This window comes from Elephantulus edwardii, unplaced genomic scaffold (assembly GCF_000299155.1).
Source record: "Elephantulus edwardii isolate Elephantulus edwardi_28Jun2011 unplaced genomic scaffold, EleEdw1.0 scaffold00148, whole genome shotgun sequence".
NCBI lineage: Eukaryota > Metazoa > Chordata > Mammalia > Macroscelidea > Macroscelididae > Elephantulus > Elephantulus edwardii.
The window spans coordinates 4,870,899-4,886,239 of record NW_006399898.1 but is presented as its reverse complement, the minus strand read 5'-3'; the positions used below and the strand labels follow the sequence as shown (position 1 = coordinate 4,886,239).

General features: G+C 46.6%; 1 protein-coding gene across 1 annotated transcript in view; it reads left to right on the top strand.

Annotated features, from left to right (window-relative positions):
* The window catches only part of KNTC1 (kinetochore associated 1), a 70,270-nt gene that overhangs the window by 9,902 nt on the left and 45,027 nt on the right, over positions 1-15,341 (top strand). Inside the window, exons 8-26 of the mRNA XM_006894703.1 lie at positions 158-251; positions 1,850-1,902; positions 2,198-2,313; positions 2,550-2,604; positions 3,529-3,627; positions 5,122-5,165; positions 5,257-5,322; positions 5,419-5,494; positions 7,574-7,699; positions 7,784-7,873; positions 8,855-8,908; positions 9,286-9,347; positions 9,946-10,057; positions 10,881-11,024; positions 11,389-11,445; positions 11,535-11,636; positions 12,490-12,609; positions 12,703-12,846; positions 14,018-14,116. Of these exons, the coding sequence (XP_006894765.1) occupies positions 158-251; positions 1,850-1,902; positions 2,198-2,313; positions 2,550-2,604; positions 3,529-3,627; positions 5,122-5,165; positions 5,257-5,322; positions 5,419-5,494; positions 7,574-7,699; positions 7,784-7,873; positions 8,855-8,908; positions 9,286-9,347; positions 9,946-10,057; positions 10,881-11,024; positions 11,389-11,445; positions 11,535-11,636; positions 12,490-12,609; positions 12,703-12,846; positions 14,018-14,116 (1,713 nt within the window). The remainder of the gene's footprint in view (positions 1-157; positions 252-1,849; positions 1,903-2,197; positions 2,314-2,549; positions 2,605-3,528; positions 3,628-5,121; positions 5,166-5,256; positions 5,323-5,418; positions 5,495-7,573; positions 7,700-7,783; positions 7,874-8,854; positions 8,909-9,285; positions 9,348-9,945; positions 10,058-10,880; positions 11,025-11,388; positions 11,446-11,534; positions 11,637-12,489; positions 12,610-12,702; positions 12,847-14,017; positions 14,117-15,341) is intronic.

Below are 15,341 nucleotides of genomic sequence, written 5' to 3'. Positions count from 1 at the left end.
CTGGTGGATTCGAACGATGCGTCTCTGGGATTGCAGTGCAGCTTCTTACCACTAGACCACCAGAGCTCCCCTACCACTGAGTGGTCTTTGCCGTCATGAACAGCTGCCTTGCAGTTTGGAACCAATTTGTAATTGGCGCTCTGTTGACCTTTTTCAGGGAATTGGCAATTGTGCGTTCACAAAATGGGTGCCAGATATTTCCAAGAAAGAATTGGTCATTAAGAATTTCATTGATTCAGAGATCATCAAAGGTAAGGGGAGGTCTCTTTTATGAAAGCTTTTCAGACATCGATAAGGGAGCTCTGGTGGCGCAGTGGGAAGAGGCTGTGCTGCCCTCCCTCAGGTACACGGCTGGAGGCCCCCAGCTTTCCTCGGGAGGAGGACAGGCAATCTCCTCAAGCCTCTGAAAAACCCTGGACGGTCCGCCGTGGGTTGGTTCCGACTCATCGTCACACAGCAACATAGATATAAATGTACATGTAAATATGTAGGAACTCTGGGCTCTGGTGGCCTGAGAGTAAGGAGATGGCACCACCGACCCCAAGGCAAGCAGTTGGAATCCACCGGCTTCTCCACAGGAGAAAGATGGGCAGTCTCCTCCCCGGAAAACCCACTGGAGGGTCCCGACTTGACGTCATACAGCAGTCACACGCGCGTGTGCACACACTCGCGCTGTTAGGTGTTGGTGAGCTGGCTCTAGCCCACAGCCACCCCCCACCTCCCCACCCCTGTCCCCATGTACTACAGAGGAACGCTTGTGGCTCCTGGAGAGGGCCTCACGCCGCTGCCGTGCTTGAACGGACTCTGCATGCACCCTGTCCTTCCAGTTCCTGCGAGGCCCCTTCTCTCTTTTTCACCGGCTGTCTGCTCTGCTAGGCATTACGGCCTCGTTCTCCTGGGAACCAGCCCCTCCTGGTGCATCTGCGTGACCTGTCAGATGCAACTGATTGTCACTGAGCCAGTTCCAATTTGTAGGGACCTTGTAGGACAGAATGGAGCTGCCCTAGAATTTCTAAGGCCCTAATCTCTGTGAAACCAGATGGTTTCAACTTTCTCCCGAGAAGCAGCCTGGGAGTTTGAACCACTAGCCTTTTAGTTAATAGTCAAGCCCTTAACCTTTGTGCTTCTAGGACTTCTTATATAAGTAATTAAACATACTGCTTTCTTACATTTAACTTTAAGATAAACTTTTTTTTTCTTCACCAAATAATAATTAATGAGTGGGTCTATTTTATTATTATCGGTGGGTTTTCATCTTCATGTCATTCTGCTTTACAGTGGGAATCGAGTGGTTCTGTGGTTGGCATGGAGCTGGTAACTGAAAGATCAGTGGTTCTAACCCACCAGGCGTTCTCTGAGACAGACACATGGCCATCTGCCTCTGTGACGGCTCCGGCCTTGGGGACCCACTGGGGTGATTTTTCTTGGTTGCTATAAGTGGACACTGACTTTTCTTTTTTTAAAAAAATTTTTTTGAATTATTTTATTAATTTTAATGAACATTTACAGAGATTTTGGATTTCAATTCATTCATTGTTGCACTATTTTCTCTACCTCCCCACCCCAGTCTATTCCTCTCTTTTTTTTTCCTTGAAAGTCCGTTTTAGTTGACCCATTGCCACAGATGACTTTTCAACCTGGGGTGGTTTTTTTTTTTTGGTTTTTTTTACAGTTTAGAGACCACATTGAAAACAAATGTGGCAAAAATAAATGATGAAGTGAGTTTTTAGGGGGCGGCTACTAACTTTTTGTTGAAATGTAATTCCACTTTTCCACAAATTTTAGAGTTAAGGTGACTGTGTATGGCACTGAGATATAATTCCTGGACATCTTGCTTTCTCCTTTGTAGGTGCAAAGAAGTTCCAGCTCATTGAAAATCTACTGTTTGTGCTTGATACGGAAGTATGTTTATGATCATTCTCCCAATACGTTTTCATCGAATCCCTTTTTTGTGACAAACATGTACCCAGGACAAGGATATGTGTGGAAGTCCTCGTGGAGATGGGGAGGGGAGCTGAGGGTCTGAAGGTGGGCGGGGCGGAACTCCGTGGTTGCAGGGAATCCAGTGGGCACCTCTTCAGATGGACTGGAGGTGGGCAGAGGACAATGGTGATTACTTTTAGGAAACACAATGAATGAAGGATTGTGTGAAACACAATGTACGTGAGTGAAACACACACCTGTGCCTCTCGTGCAGAACGTGCTGAGCTTATGGGACATCTACACCCTGACCCCCGTGTGGAACTGGCCGGCTCTGCACATTGAAGAGTTTCTTCTCACCACCGAAGCCGACTCCCCGTCGTCGGTCACGTGGTAGGTGTGCTGTGACGCTGGCCGTCACTTCAGTGACAACCACACGTCTCTGCTGACCTGCCCATGCTGTTGAGTATCGGAGGTGCCGAGTGAGCCCATATGTAGTCCTCTGAGTCGGGCCAAGTAGTCGCTTTCACGTTTGTGCGGTAATGCGGTCACACTGTGTGAACTTGCCTCCGTTCCCTAGCTCTTGCCGAAGCTGACATCGTTCACTTGAAGCTCCTCTTCTCTTTTAGGCAAGGAATGACAAATCTCAAACTGGTAGCTCTGACAGCTCCTGCCAACAGAAAGGTATCGGCTCATTTTATTTTGTGTTTGTCCGTTTTAAGTTTGAGAGGCCAACATTCACTAGTTTAGGAAGGCACACTAAGTCACATCCCTGGTTTATCAGCACTTTGTCCTCCTGACAAACGAGAAATAATCCTACAGAGCTAGGGTTTTTTTCCTCTCCTCTTTAAAAAGAGTGTAAACTAAGCTCTAAATGTTTAGATGTTATTCTGGTAGGATGTACGTGTGAAAACCATTGACATTTCAGCTCTTTTCTGTGACACTGCCTATGTGGATTCCACTCCACCAACGTCCCACCTGCTGCTGTCACAGACATGCTCCTCAGTGTCCCAAACCCCAGGGACCCGGTAGGACACAGCAGAACTGCCCACCGGGTTTCCGAGGCGCTCGGTCTTAAAGGGACCACGCAGCCTCGCCTCCCTCCCGTGGAGCGGCTCGGGGGATTCCGTCACTGAGCTGTCTGTCAGTCAGAAGCTTTGTGTTTAACACAAGGCTCCAGCACCATTTAGTTCCTGATTTCCCTCCCCCCATCAATATTAAAAGAAATTCGAAACTCTTGACGCAGTAACTCCTCCCTTTCTCCTTCTCGCCCATTCTGGTAGCACTGATGAGCTTTGGTCTCTGTACTCAGCCCCTTCATTTTAGACAGCATTTCAAAGGCCGTGAACTGGTTATATATTAGAGTTTGTTGTTCTGATATGAGGCGTTAGCATTCTCCCTCAGTACACACTCCACATTGGGCTGTGACTACATAGCTTTCCTTCGGGCAATTTAACAAGGTAGGAGAGCCGTCATTTTATCTGTAATATTTTAGTGACATTCCTATTAGGAAGTTATTTTTTGCATTTGGCTTTGCCGGAGAGCAAGTCAGGCAGCTGGTGCCTTGATATTGATAGACTGCATTAACTGCTCTCCTGTCTCTCTCAGATGAAGAATCTCGCCGTTTATACACTACCTGCAATGGAAATCCTATATTCCTTGGAGGTCTCTGGTGTTTCTTCACTGGCCCGGATGGGAATTAGCTCAGTAAGTTTCTCTGTGTTTCCAAAATACATTATCATTTAAAAGGTTAAGCAAAAGAAGCGAAAATGGTACCAAATTGCTTACGTGCACTGAGTTCAGGTTTCTGACTGTGCTTACCATTTCTGGAAACTCTTCAGGTGCGCCTGCCCAGGGTCAGCCTTTGTGATAAAGGGAAGGAAAAGCCTCTGAGGGTTAACATCAGTCAGCTGCTTGTTCAACTGCCGGTCTTACTGGAAAGAGAGATGAATGTGTTTGAGGGCTTTGTTTCCTAATGGTTTAATTCTGGACTTTGAGGAAAACGCGAGTTTTTTCCTATAATTGCTGCATAACTTTTTATATATACATGGACATGTGTTTTTCTGACTCCTTGAAGAGTTACTTCCAGGCTTCGTGACGTGTCACCCCCACACTTCAGTAAGCGTGAGAGCGTTCTTTGTAGTTCCTACACTCAGAAATGTTGGTATTAGTGCAGAACGTTTGTGAACTGTGCCATCCAGGTTCACATTTTACTTTTCTCCAGCCTGACCGCCATGTTACAGTTAGTTGTCACGTCGCTGTTAGTGGCCGTTGAGTCAGTGCCCGTTGACCTCGTCCTTTAAGGACCGAGGGGATTATGGCCCGCGTGGCTTCCCAGGCAGTGATATTAATGGCGGTAGATCACCCAGTGGTTTCGGTCAGCAGCTGAAACGTTTCACTGTTGTGTGGCCAGGCCCCGTCCTGTCCCTCCTGCGGCCTGTTGTCTGGGACGGTGTGCTTTCTGACACTGGTGTTCTTTTCAGCGCTTGGGCCAGTGTTGCCCAGCCTCCCTCCAGTTTGGATTCGTCCTAGTGTCCCATCCTATTCTCAGTCAGCTGTTGAGACAGAATGCGACATCAGTACTGCTGGGTCCTGTAACGGGAAGGGACCCGTGATGGCCACGTGTCCTGCATGGGTCGTGGCAATGGTGAGGACTTGGGGAAGGCGGCCACGCCAGACGTCGCTGTTGCAGACACAGCTGACCTCTGAACGGCAAGGGTTACGGGCATGGACGTCTGACACAGGTAGAAATCCGCCTGTGACAGCTCAGCCCGGGACACCACGGCTTTGAGCTTGAAGGACGCACTTGTACATGGATATTTCCCAGTCGTGGTGAGTGTCCGCTTAAACGCCCTGTGACGTCCACTTCCATTTGAGCTTCATGGAAGCGAGACGGCTGCTCCCTGCACACCTGCTTAGCAGTACGTGAGCGGGCTCAGGAGTAGCAGACACGTCAGCGTGGTGTGAGAGCTCGTGGGTTCGAACCGCGCCCACCTGTGCACAATCACAGCAGCGTCACCTCTGTAATTACTGTGGGCCTGTCTTGAAACTGCAGGCAGAGTGCTTCCCCTTCAGTAGAGGTGAGGCTTTTTAACAACTGTTCAGAATCCGCTGATAGACACATCCGATCTGAATCAGTTGACTCTAAAAGGCGTGACTCGTATGTTGGATTCTAACCTTGCTGCTGTCACTGTTCCACAGGATACAATATACCTCCTGGAGGGCATTTGCAAAGACAATCCCAAGTAGGTCCCACTAAGCTTTGCTAAGGGTGGGGTTCACCTGCCGTGGCTACCATGAGGGACAGGTGTGTTGACAGGGCAGTTCTTGTTTCAGACTCTCGGAGGACTCGGCCTCCGTCTTGGTGCTTCGATGTCTTACAGAAGCTTTACCAGAAAACAGGTGACTTCGTTTTGTTTGAGCCTTAACCCTTGGTGAAAGACTCGATTTCCCTGACTCATAAACATCCCCTTGGAATGTCTTTCCCCGTTTTCTCAGATTGAGCCGATTGCTCCACAAACACCGCTTTGCTGAAGCTGAGAGCTTCGCCATCCAGTTTGGACTGGACGTGGAGGTAAGCCCGAGTGTGTCCTCGCCTTCCTTCAGCAGTGAGTGAGGACATCCTCCCTGGGTGCCGCATACCAACGCGTTGGTGGTTTTGAAAAGAAAATGTTCTAAGACACGTGAAATAATTCTATGTACTTAGAAACTTAAATGAACGAATAATGAAAGTAATGGCATGAAAAACATGAAGTTCTGTTTAATGCATAATAGTTGATAAAAAGAATTACAAACCAGCTGATGGCAACTCATCGTGCTCAGAGGGTGGGGTAGAACTTCCCTGGAGGGTTTGCAGGGCTGCAGTCCTGACCAGTTAATTAGCACATCACTAAAGTGCTTAACCACCAGCCTCCTGACCAGTTAATCAGCAGATCACTAAGTCTTTGCAATTACATGCTATGTGTCAGACAATTGGATAGTGATTAGGGATGATTGAAAGAGAATTGATGCCTTTGAGCTGTGGTGCTGGAGAAGAGTGTTGAATATACCATGGACTGCTAGGAGAACAAACAGGTTTGTCCTGGAGAGGGTGAAGCCAGGATGTTCTCTGGAGTCAAGGATTCTGAAGCTTCGTCTGACATACTTTGGGCATGTTGCAAGGAGGGACCAGCCCTTGGAGAAGGACATCATGTTTGGGAGGGTGGAGGGACAGCACAGGAGAGGAAGACCCTCGATGGGATGGATCGATTCTGTGAGTGCAGTGGTGGGAATGAGTGTGTTTGAGACAGCGAGGTTGGCACAGGGTAAAACGGCGTTTAGGGCTCTTGTACATAAGGTCACTATGAGTCGCAAGCGACTTGATGGCACACAACAACAACAACAACAACAACAACAGTGTGCTTAACCACCAGCCGGGGCTTCTTGGGCAGTAAACCAAGCAAACAAGACCAAACGAAAACCCACCCCCAGTGCTGTCCCGCCGGTTGTAACGCACAGCGATGCTCCTTTGGGTGTCCGAGGGCGGCAGCCTCGAGGAAGGCAGCTGCCCGGCTCTGTCCTGTGGAGCAGCCGGGGGAGTCTGGCCACTGACCACCAAGCGGCGCCCCACGGCCCCAAAGCAAGCATGCTGTCTGCCAGGGAGATAAAGGAGGCTCACGCTGTGTTGCTCCCATGCCTCAGTGCGTGGGCTTTGTGATAAGATGCGGGGATTTGTGCCAGTGTTTGGACAGCTGACATAGCTTAGTGATATTTTAAGTGGTACTGCTTGCCCTAAAGTGGTGTCTATCTGCCAGCAGTTTGGCCAGACAAGATGAGCAATTTCCTCCTTGTTCACGACCGTGGCAAGCCAGCGGAAGGTGTGTTAGGCGTCAATTCCGACGCTGCAGCAGTGAGAGAGAGAGCATTGAAAAATAGTGAATTGAAGGGGAAAAAAAACAGAAAGTGAGTGCAAGAACCGACTGGGAGTAGGACAGAAGGAGCCCTGGGCTCCGCAGTGGTTACGTCACTGAGCTGAGCAAAGGCGTCACTGAGCTGAGCAAAGGCGGCCGCTCACACGTACCTGCTCCTCAGGGGTGGACGTGTTGCAATCTACCTGGGTCAAGACTGACACCTGTGGAACTCACATGGCAAGTTCTCGTGTATCCTGCAGGGTCCCATGGTTGGAATCTAGTCAGTGGCAAGGGTTTGGGTCTCATTTTTGAAAGAATCTTTGATAGGCTTGGAAAATTGGGCCTGAAACCTCATAGTGGCCTCATATGTACCCAGACATAGCCCTAGCTGCACGCCTTTAAGCTACCTCCTTCCAGACTCCTCGCCTGGCCTGTCTCAAGTGCCCATATTCTCCCTGGTAAATGTGTGTCAGTAATTACCCCAGCGGGCTGTGATGCGGCCTACATGGTGACTTCTCTACTGAGTCAAAATAAGCTGTTAGTATATTGCTTGATTTAGTAGAGGTGATTTCTTCTGTAACTTTAATCAACTAGATTAGCTTTCATTTATCTAAGATTATAGACTTAAAATCTTCTTTGCTGGTTTGAGGAAGAATTGCCCTTTTTTTAATGGTGTCTCTCGTGCAGTTTGCTGTGTAAACGTGAGAAATCATCTTCACAGAGTTGAGCACTGAGTTGCTTGACGTGGCCTGGTTACCTTACAGCTTGTGTACAAGGTGAAATCAAACGACCTGCTGGAGAAGCTGGCGCTGTGTTCTGCGGACGGCGGCGAGCAGACGGAATGGCAGGCGCTCGTGGAGGAAGCGAAGGGGAACCTGCACAAAATCCAGGTGTGCTTCCCCTGCCCCAGAGAGAGCGTTCAGGTGGGCAGGGCTGACCGAGAGGGCCTTACACTGTCCACGATTCTGAAACAGGATGATGACTTTGTGGTGAATTACTGCTTGAAGACGCACTGGCTCACCTACGAAACCACGCAGGAAATGCTCAACTACGCCAAAACCAGGGTACGTCCCCATTGTGCTTGTCCAGGGTGGTCTTTCTTTTCTTCCTTAATTGTGATTTGACTGGAAGTTTTTTACAGAGCAAATTGGTTTTCCATTATAACATGAATTAACAGTACCGGTGATGCTGTCATGCTCTTGCCTTCCTTCCTGTGACTCCATGTCCTCTGTCCTAACCATGTCTTCCGGGTGCCACCCAGGGCGCATGCTGCCCTCTTGATCCTAACACTTGGTTAAAGTGTGGTTGCCTCCTGGTGTCAGGTTCGCCTTGTAGGCCTGTCTCCGATTTGGCTGAGAGATGAGCTGTATGAGGTGGGTCGAGATGTGAAGGACGGCAGACGACCACAGTCTGAGAGTTTCTCATGTCTCTGTTAGACCAGTAAGCCTGGGAAGTGCAAATTTGTCTTTATGCTAATAAAAATCATTCTTTTTTCCCCCCAATTGTTTTAAACTTTATGATTTTGTGTGTGTTTACCATCAACTCAGATCTGACTGGTACAGGAGGAGATTGCCCCTCCTTCTCCAGCAGAGCATCTAGTGGATTTGAACTGCTCACCTCTGGGATTACAGTGCAACTTCTTGCCACTAGGCCACCAGAGCTTCCATTAAAAATCATTCTTAAAAAAAAAAGGGAATCCCTTTTCCCTTGTGGGTCTTGATTGCATTGTATGTGTTTTGCCTGTGCGCGGTTCCTGTGTGTCCCATTGCTAATGCTCATCTGATAACATCAAGGAACGCACAGAGGGTAAGAGGTTTTATCATGAAATGTGCCTAAAAGCATGGAGAGAGAGAGAGAGAGAGAGAGAGAGAGTGTGTGTGTGTGTGTGTGTGTGTGTGTGTGTGTCAACTATTTGCTGTTGATTTCAGATTTGAGTGCAAATTTCACTTTTAAAGATGATTATTTCAAGGACAATTCGAAGAAAATCTTATTGCCTCCTGTGAAAAATATTCCACAACCTAACTATGTTTTATTGCTCATCTTAGCTTTTGAAGAAGGAAGAGAAAAATGTTCCTGTCTATTCTGATGGGTTAAAAGAGGTAATTGCATTATACTTATACAGCACACAATAGGTGTGGGGAAAGTTATTACTTCGGAAAGAAGCCCTGGCGGCACAGTTTGGGAACATCTGTCTGCCGACTGAAAGGTTGGTGGTTCAGACCCACCAGTGACTGCTGCCCTGCCCTGAAGATGTGGGGTTCTGCCTCCACAGGGCTTACAGCCTCAGAGACCCCACAGAGACGGTCGCTTCTCGCTGACTGAGTCAATATTGAGTCAGAATGGTTATGGGAATTGGCCTGAAATAGGGGATAAAAGGAGGTGTTTGACTTTGGGAACAGTACCTAATTTTGAAATCTTTTTTTACTATTATTGCCCCCCATCATTCACATGATAATATTTTGATTTTTTTTTTTAGGTACTAAAAGCTCATGCAAAATTGACAACTTTCTATGGAGCCTTTGGGTCAGAACAATTCCGGTTGGTACCTTTCTCCTTTTTAATAATGAGATGATGTTTTGAATGACGTGGAACCTGGAGGATTTCTCTGACTTTTTCTGTGTTGTCAGGGGGGTGGGGCAATGAGAAACGGCCTTTCTGTCACAGGCAAGGCCGAGTCTTCCGCTTGTCTGTCATTTGTGGTAGAGAAATCCATCCACCTCCGCTCTTAGTTACCCTCCCGCGATGGCTTCCAACAGCCCTGGTCACTTAGTTTCTAGCGTATCCTGATAAAGAGGCCGGTCAGTTTTGAAGCTCTGGCTCGCGTGCTTTGAGCATGTGGCCAGGAGGGACCAGTCCTTGGAGAAGAACATCATGCTTGGAAGGGTGGAGGGATGGTGCAGGAGAGGAAGACCCTGGAGGAGGTGGATTGATACAGTGACTGGGGTAATGGGAGCAGGTGTGTCAGAGGCAGTGAGACTGGCTCAGGACAGGGCCAGCTTCAAAGCTGTTGTACAGAGGGTCACTCTGGGTCGCAGGCGACTTGATGACACATAACAACATCTTGATAACCTTTGTAAGGCTTAACCTTAATTAAAGAATTCATTTTCAATGACGTTCTCTCTCTTAAACCTCACAGTGGTAGTTCTTGGATTGACTTTCTGAAAAATGAAGATGACCTCAAGAATATTCTTTTACAACTGAGAGAAGGGAACCTTGTTTGCGCACAGTACCTGTGGCTCAGACACCGGGTAATAGACGCTTAGTCTTGCTTTTCCTAATGCCTTTATAACTCCTGGAGTCAGTGAAGGAGTCAGTGTGGAAACCCATCAGATACTGCCAAGTGTGGTTGGAGAATAGACTATTGCAGATTGCCTGAGGAAGTATGAAGGGGCCATGATGGCTTCGTGTGGTTAAGTGCTGGACTGCTGACTGAAAGACTGGACGAGGCAGCCTGGCCCCACGCAGATCACAGCCTTGGAAGCCCTATGGGCACTTCTACTCAGTCCTTCAGGGTCGCTGGGAACAGTGGGTTTGGTTTGGTTGTTACACATAATAACCTTTTCCATAGAAAACTGTGCTTTGATGATGTTAGGTGTAAGAGTGGATACTCTATCTAGTAAATTATTTTATAGCTTCAGTAAGGGTCTATTTGACTCATAAGTTTTGCTCAAGAGGCAACATTTGATTAAGTGATACACAGTGTTACCAATGAGGTAGATGTTACTGTTGAGCTCAGATTGTGCCAGGGATTGCCCTCTAAATTTCTTGTTAAGGTTTTAAGTGCTGTCTTGTATCAAGCCCTTAATGGTTACACTGTTGTTAGGAGTTTCTCCATCATTCCCTGTTCAGTATTCCTTAGAGTGGGGTCTTTGCTGCTTCTTCCAGGTCATCCCTCGATTCTTCAGCACTTGGCTTCAGGGAGTCCTATAGTCACAGCATTCGTGCAATCTGTGTTCATATCACTAAGACATTTCTCGCAATTACTTGCAATGGAAGCTTTTCCTTTTCAAAGAAGGTCCCTTCATTTGAATTTGTTGGATAACTCTTAACTTCTCCCTCTGTGTAATTCAGGCCAACTTTGAAAGCACGTTTGACGTGAAGATGCTTGAGAACTTGCTCAACTCCATTTCCACTCCATTCTCTCTGCAAAACCTCTGTCCGTGGCTTAAAAAGGATTTGATTCCTTTCGTCCACAAGACGGTGCCCGAAGGAAAGGTGAGCCGCCCTGCGTGTTTCCGCTCTGTGGACTTAAGAAAAAAATATGCGTGTGTTAGATTCCTGGAAATTATGTCACGTTCACACCAGCTAGTTCTCTCAAACATCTATTTTATTTAGCTTTTTACTGATAAGGGGATGAAATTTGATAGAGAAAATTGGTTTTTCATTAAACAGCTCATCTGCGCTCTGTGGTATTTATTGATGACAGTGTAACAGTGTTTTCTCACTCCTCCGTGTTTACCCTTGCCATCCATCCTTTTCCCCTATATCACTTTGAAGAGTCTTATTTTATATATATTTTATTTTTTTTTTCTGGGTTATCTATTGAATATTTCCTCTTCAAATGTTTTGTTTGTTTCAGAAAATTCTTGCAAAGTGGTTGGAGCAAGCAGCCAGAAACCTGGAATTAACTGATAAGGTAACATCTGTATGTTTAACACTGAAGACATTTACATGTTCCCCATGGCACAAAGCATGGCTTTTAATGGTATCTAATATGTTTTAAAGGCAAACTGGCCAGAAAACGGGCTTCAGCTGGCAGAGGTCTTTTTTACGGCCGAGAAACAAAATGGTTTGGGATTGGTGTCCTCTTGGCACTGGATCTCCTTGGTAAGATACAGAGAAGAAATCCTTAATCGTAAAGTACATTCACCTTATGGTAATGGAGTTGTCTACAAAGAAAAGTATCTAGGAATAGGTCCATCTATTTTATTTTCCGTTTTGAATATCCTTTTTATTGTGCATTTTTGGAATCAACAAGAAGGAACACTTTTCTAATATTTCTGTTTTAACTTGAACCTGTTTTACGACATTGTATTTTTCTGTTGAACCAGTGAACCCAAATCAGGCCAACGGCCATCAAGTCAGTTTCTGACCCCTAGTGACCCTCTAGCAGAGTTCTGAGGCTAAATCTTGACAGGAGATTGCCCATCTCTCTCCCATAGAGAAACTGCTAGACTTGAACCACTAACCTTTGGATTAGCAGAACAATATGTAACATGCTACATACACCACCAGGGCTCTTTGAGACAACCAGAAGTGATAGATGAACATATTCCTCAATAGCATCCTAGATACTTTCCACATTAGCAGTGTTTCTGAATGCTTCTCAAAGAGTAAGACTTAGTTTTGAAAGTATTGACAATTCTGTCTACTTTAAAACATAATATTTTAATAGTTTTCTGGTGAACATTTACACCACAATTTAAACTCCCATTCAACAACTTTTTAAACACCACCTGTTTAGCAACACTGGTAGCGTTTTTACGATGTATCAGCACTGCCATTGTTTCTGTTCTGGTTGGTCTGTTTCCATTAATCTAGTTTCCCTATCAGGCTTCCTTCTCATGCTGGTGTTAAGATCCCTATTGACCCATTGACCAGGTCCCTTTCTCATGTTGCTGTTAAGGTCACTGTTGACCAGCTGGTGTATTCTAAACAACTTTAACCTTTCTCGTTGCAGAAGGATTATCAAAACTCAGAGGAGGTGTGCCAGTTAAGGACGCTGGTGAATAACTTGCGAGAACTGATCACACTGCACAGGAAATATAACTGCAAGTTGACCCTGTCTGATTTTGAGAAGGTGAAAGGCGGGGCTCTTGCCGAGGGTTTGGTCTGTGGCTGCCGTGGCTGTGGCCGCATGTAGCCCTCACGCCACCTTTCTTCTGGCCGTCAGGAGAATACGACCACCATCGTGTTCCGCATGTTTGATAAGGTGCTGGCGCCGGAACTGATCCCTGTCACGTTAGACAAGTACATTCGCGTCTACATGCGGGAGCATGACCTGCAGGAGGAGGAGCTTCTCTTACTGTACATCGAGGTAACTCTGTGCCTGGACGGAGGCGTGTGTCCTGACCTGACGCAGGGAACGGCTCAGGTCAACGTCTCACTCCTTGAGCAGTGCCAGGCTTCACCTTTAAGATGTCCGCAGCATAGGGTACTGGCTGAGAAGGGAGGTGGGATGTCACTGGTGACCTTGAGCATGTTCTGTGACCTTTGAAAGCTTCTATTATAAAGGAAGCTAGATGGGTTTGAGCTGTGGTGTTGGAGAAGAGTGTTGAATATACCATGGACTGCTAGGAGAACAAACAGGTGTGTCCTTTAGAGGGTGAAGCCAGAATGTCCTCTGGAGTCAAGGATTCTGAAGCTTCGTCTGACATACTTTGGGCATGTTGCAAGGAGGGACTGGTCCTTGGAGAGGGACATCATGTTTGGGAGGTTGGAGGGGCGGCGAAAGAGAGGAAGTCCTTTGATGAGATGGATTGATTCTGTGAGTGGAATGGTGGGAATGAATGTGTTTGAGACAGTGAGGTTGGCACAGGATAGAACGGCGTTTAGGGCTGTTGTACATAGGGTCACTATGAGTAGCAAACGACTCGATGGCACATAACAACAACAACAGACGGGTTGTCATCAGACACCTGGAGTGTGAGCTCACTAGGTACAACTGTTATCTTTGCCAGCACTGTAATTCGATACAGTGGGTTGCTCCAGCCTGGGCCTGTCACAAGCCCTTCGTGGCAGCCGTAACTTTAGTAATCTGCAGCGATCCCATTTACAGATTCTTCCAGAATGCTTCCTCCATCAGTGTTTTCTGCCGTGTAGACACTGAAGGCTAACATGTGGGCAGTTTGGCTTTCTTCAGTCATTGTTCAACTTTCATGACAGTTAGAATTCTTTGGTTTTTGGTGTTTTTGGTTTTTTTTACTTTATTATTTTTGTGTGTGTGTACCGTCAAATCGACTTTAACTGGTACAGGAGGAGATTGTCCCTCCTTCTCCAGGAGATCATCTGGTGGATTCGAACTGCACGCCTCTGATATTGCAGCGCAGCTTCTTGAATTCTTTTGTTTTTTTAACATGTCCATAAAATCTGTCTATCTGGCTGTCTGCCTCCTGACCTATGTGTGTAGGTATGTGTTTATTTTTTAAGTTAGAGGAAAAAAAAATGGATTTTTTTAAAAAACAGACAATGTGTTCTGTCTTTTCTAGGATCTGTTGGAGCGATGTAGCTCAAAGTCTGCGTCCCTCTTTGAAACGGCCTGGGAGGCCAAAGCCATGGCCGTCATTCGGTGCCTGTCTGACACGGATGTAAGTAAATCATCACTGTACGATGCTCCCCTCGGAGCTTCTCCTAACACATCTGTGACCTTTTTGTTGTGGACTTTCTTCTGTGTGTTGCGAATATGCATAGCAAAGCACGTCCCATTCAGTGACGCCGAGAGTCTTAGTCACGTTAGACGTCCGTCCTCATTGTCCTCTTCCAGATGACCCCACTCCCATGAGCATCGTCTTAAAGCTTTGTTCTGACCGTCAGCACAGCATGATTGCTAAGAGTGTGTGTAGCGTGAGAAAGAAAGAAAATAGTACAATCTACCTACGGCTGATCCGCTTTAATTCTAGAAAGTGCCCAGGGGGGGCTCAGCTTCTGCTCAGGACCATCATGGGCTGTTGGATAGATTTTTTTTTTTTATGATTCTAAACCCCAGAGACTTTTTTCCCCTTTTTTTATTATTTTATTATTTTTGTGTGCATGTACCATCAAATCAGATCTGACTGGTACAGGAGGAGATTGCCCCTCCTTCCCCGGCAGAGCATCTGGTGGATTCGAGCTGTGTGCCTCTGGGAAGAGACTTTTTTTTATATCTTGTAACATAGGCACACTTTGGAGATGGTACGGATTCATTTCCAGAGCACTACAATAAAGACAGTCAAACAAATTTCTTTTTTGTTTGTCACTGCCTGTAAAAGTCCTGTTTACAGTGTAATATAGTTATCAGCATAAACCTAGTTATACAGTGTGAACATGAACAAGCGTGTCTATATTACAGAATAGAAAAACGGCTTCTGGGATTACGGTGCATTCACAATGGAATACTACGCAGCTCGCAGGAGCCATGCTTTTGAAAATTACTGCCTAACGCCCGAGGGACTGAAGAGCATTACACTGAGTGAATTCAGTCAGTCTCGTAAAGACAGATACTGGATAAAACGACTGTATAAAATGCTGTAGAACGAGTATGAGGACCCAAGGAGGGGCGAGGGGAGCAGAGTTGAGGATGAGGGGGGTGTCAATCATAGAGTCACACGATTTGATGGGGGACGGGGTGTGTGAAGGAAATGGGAAAGATCCGGTGTGATGAAAAGTAGTGTATTCATTCACTTTGTAAATAAGCCAGTATCAAAACAAAACAAAACATGGCTTCTTCGGTTCCCACCTCTGGTGGCTTAGTGATCAGAAGTCGGGCTGCCAACCCAAAGCGCACGGTTCGAGTCCACCCACCACCTAGTGGGAGAAAGATGGGCATTCTTCTCC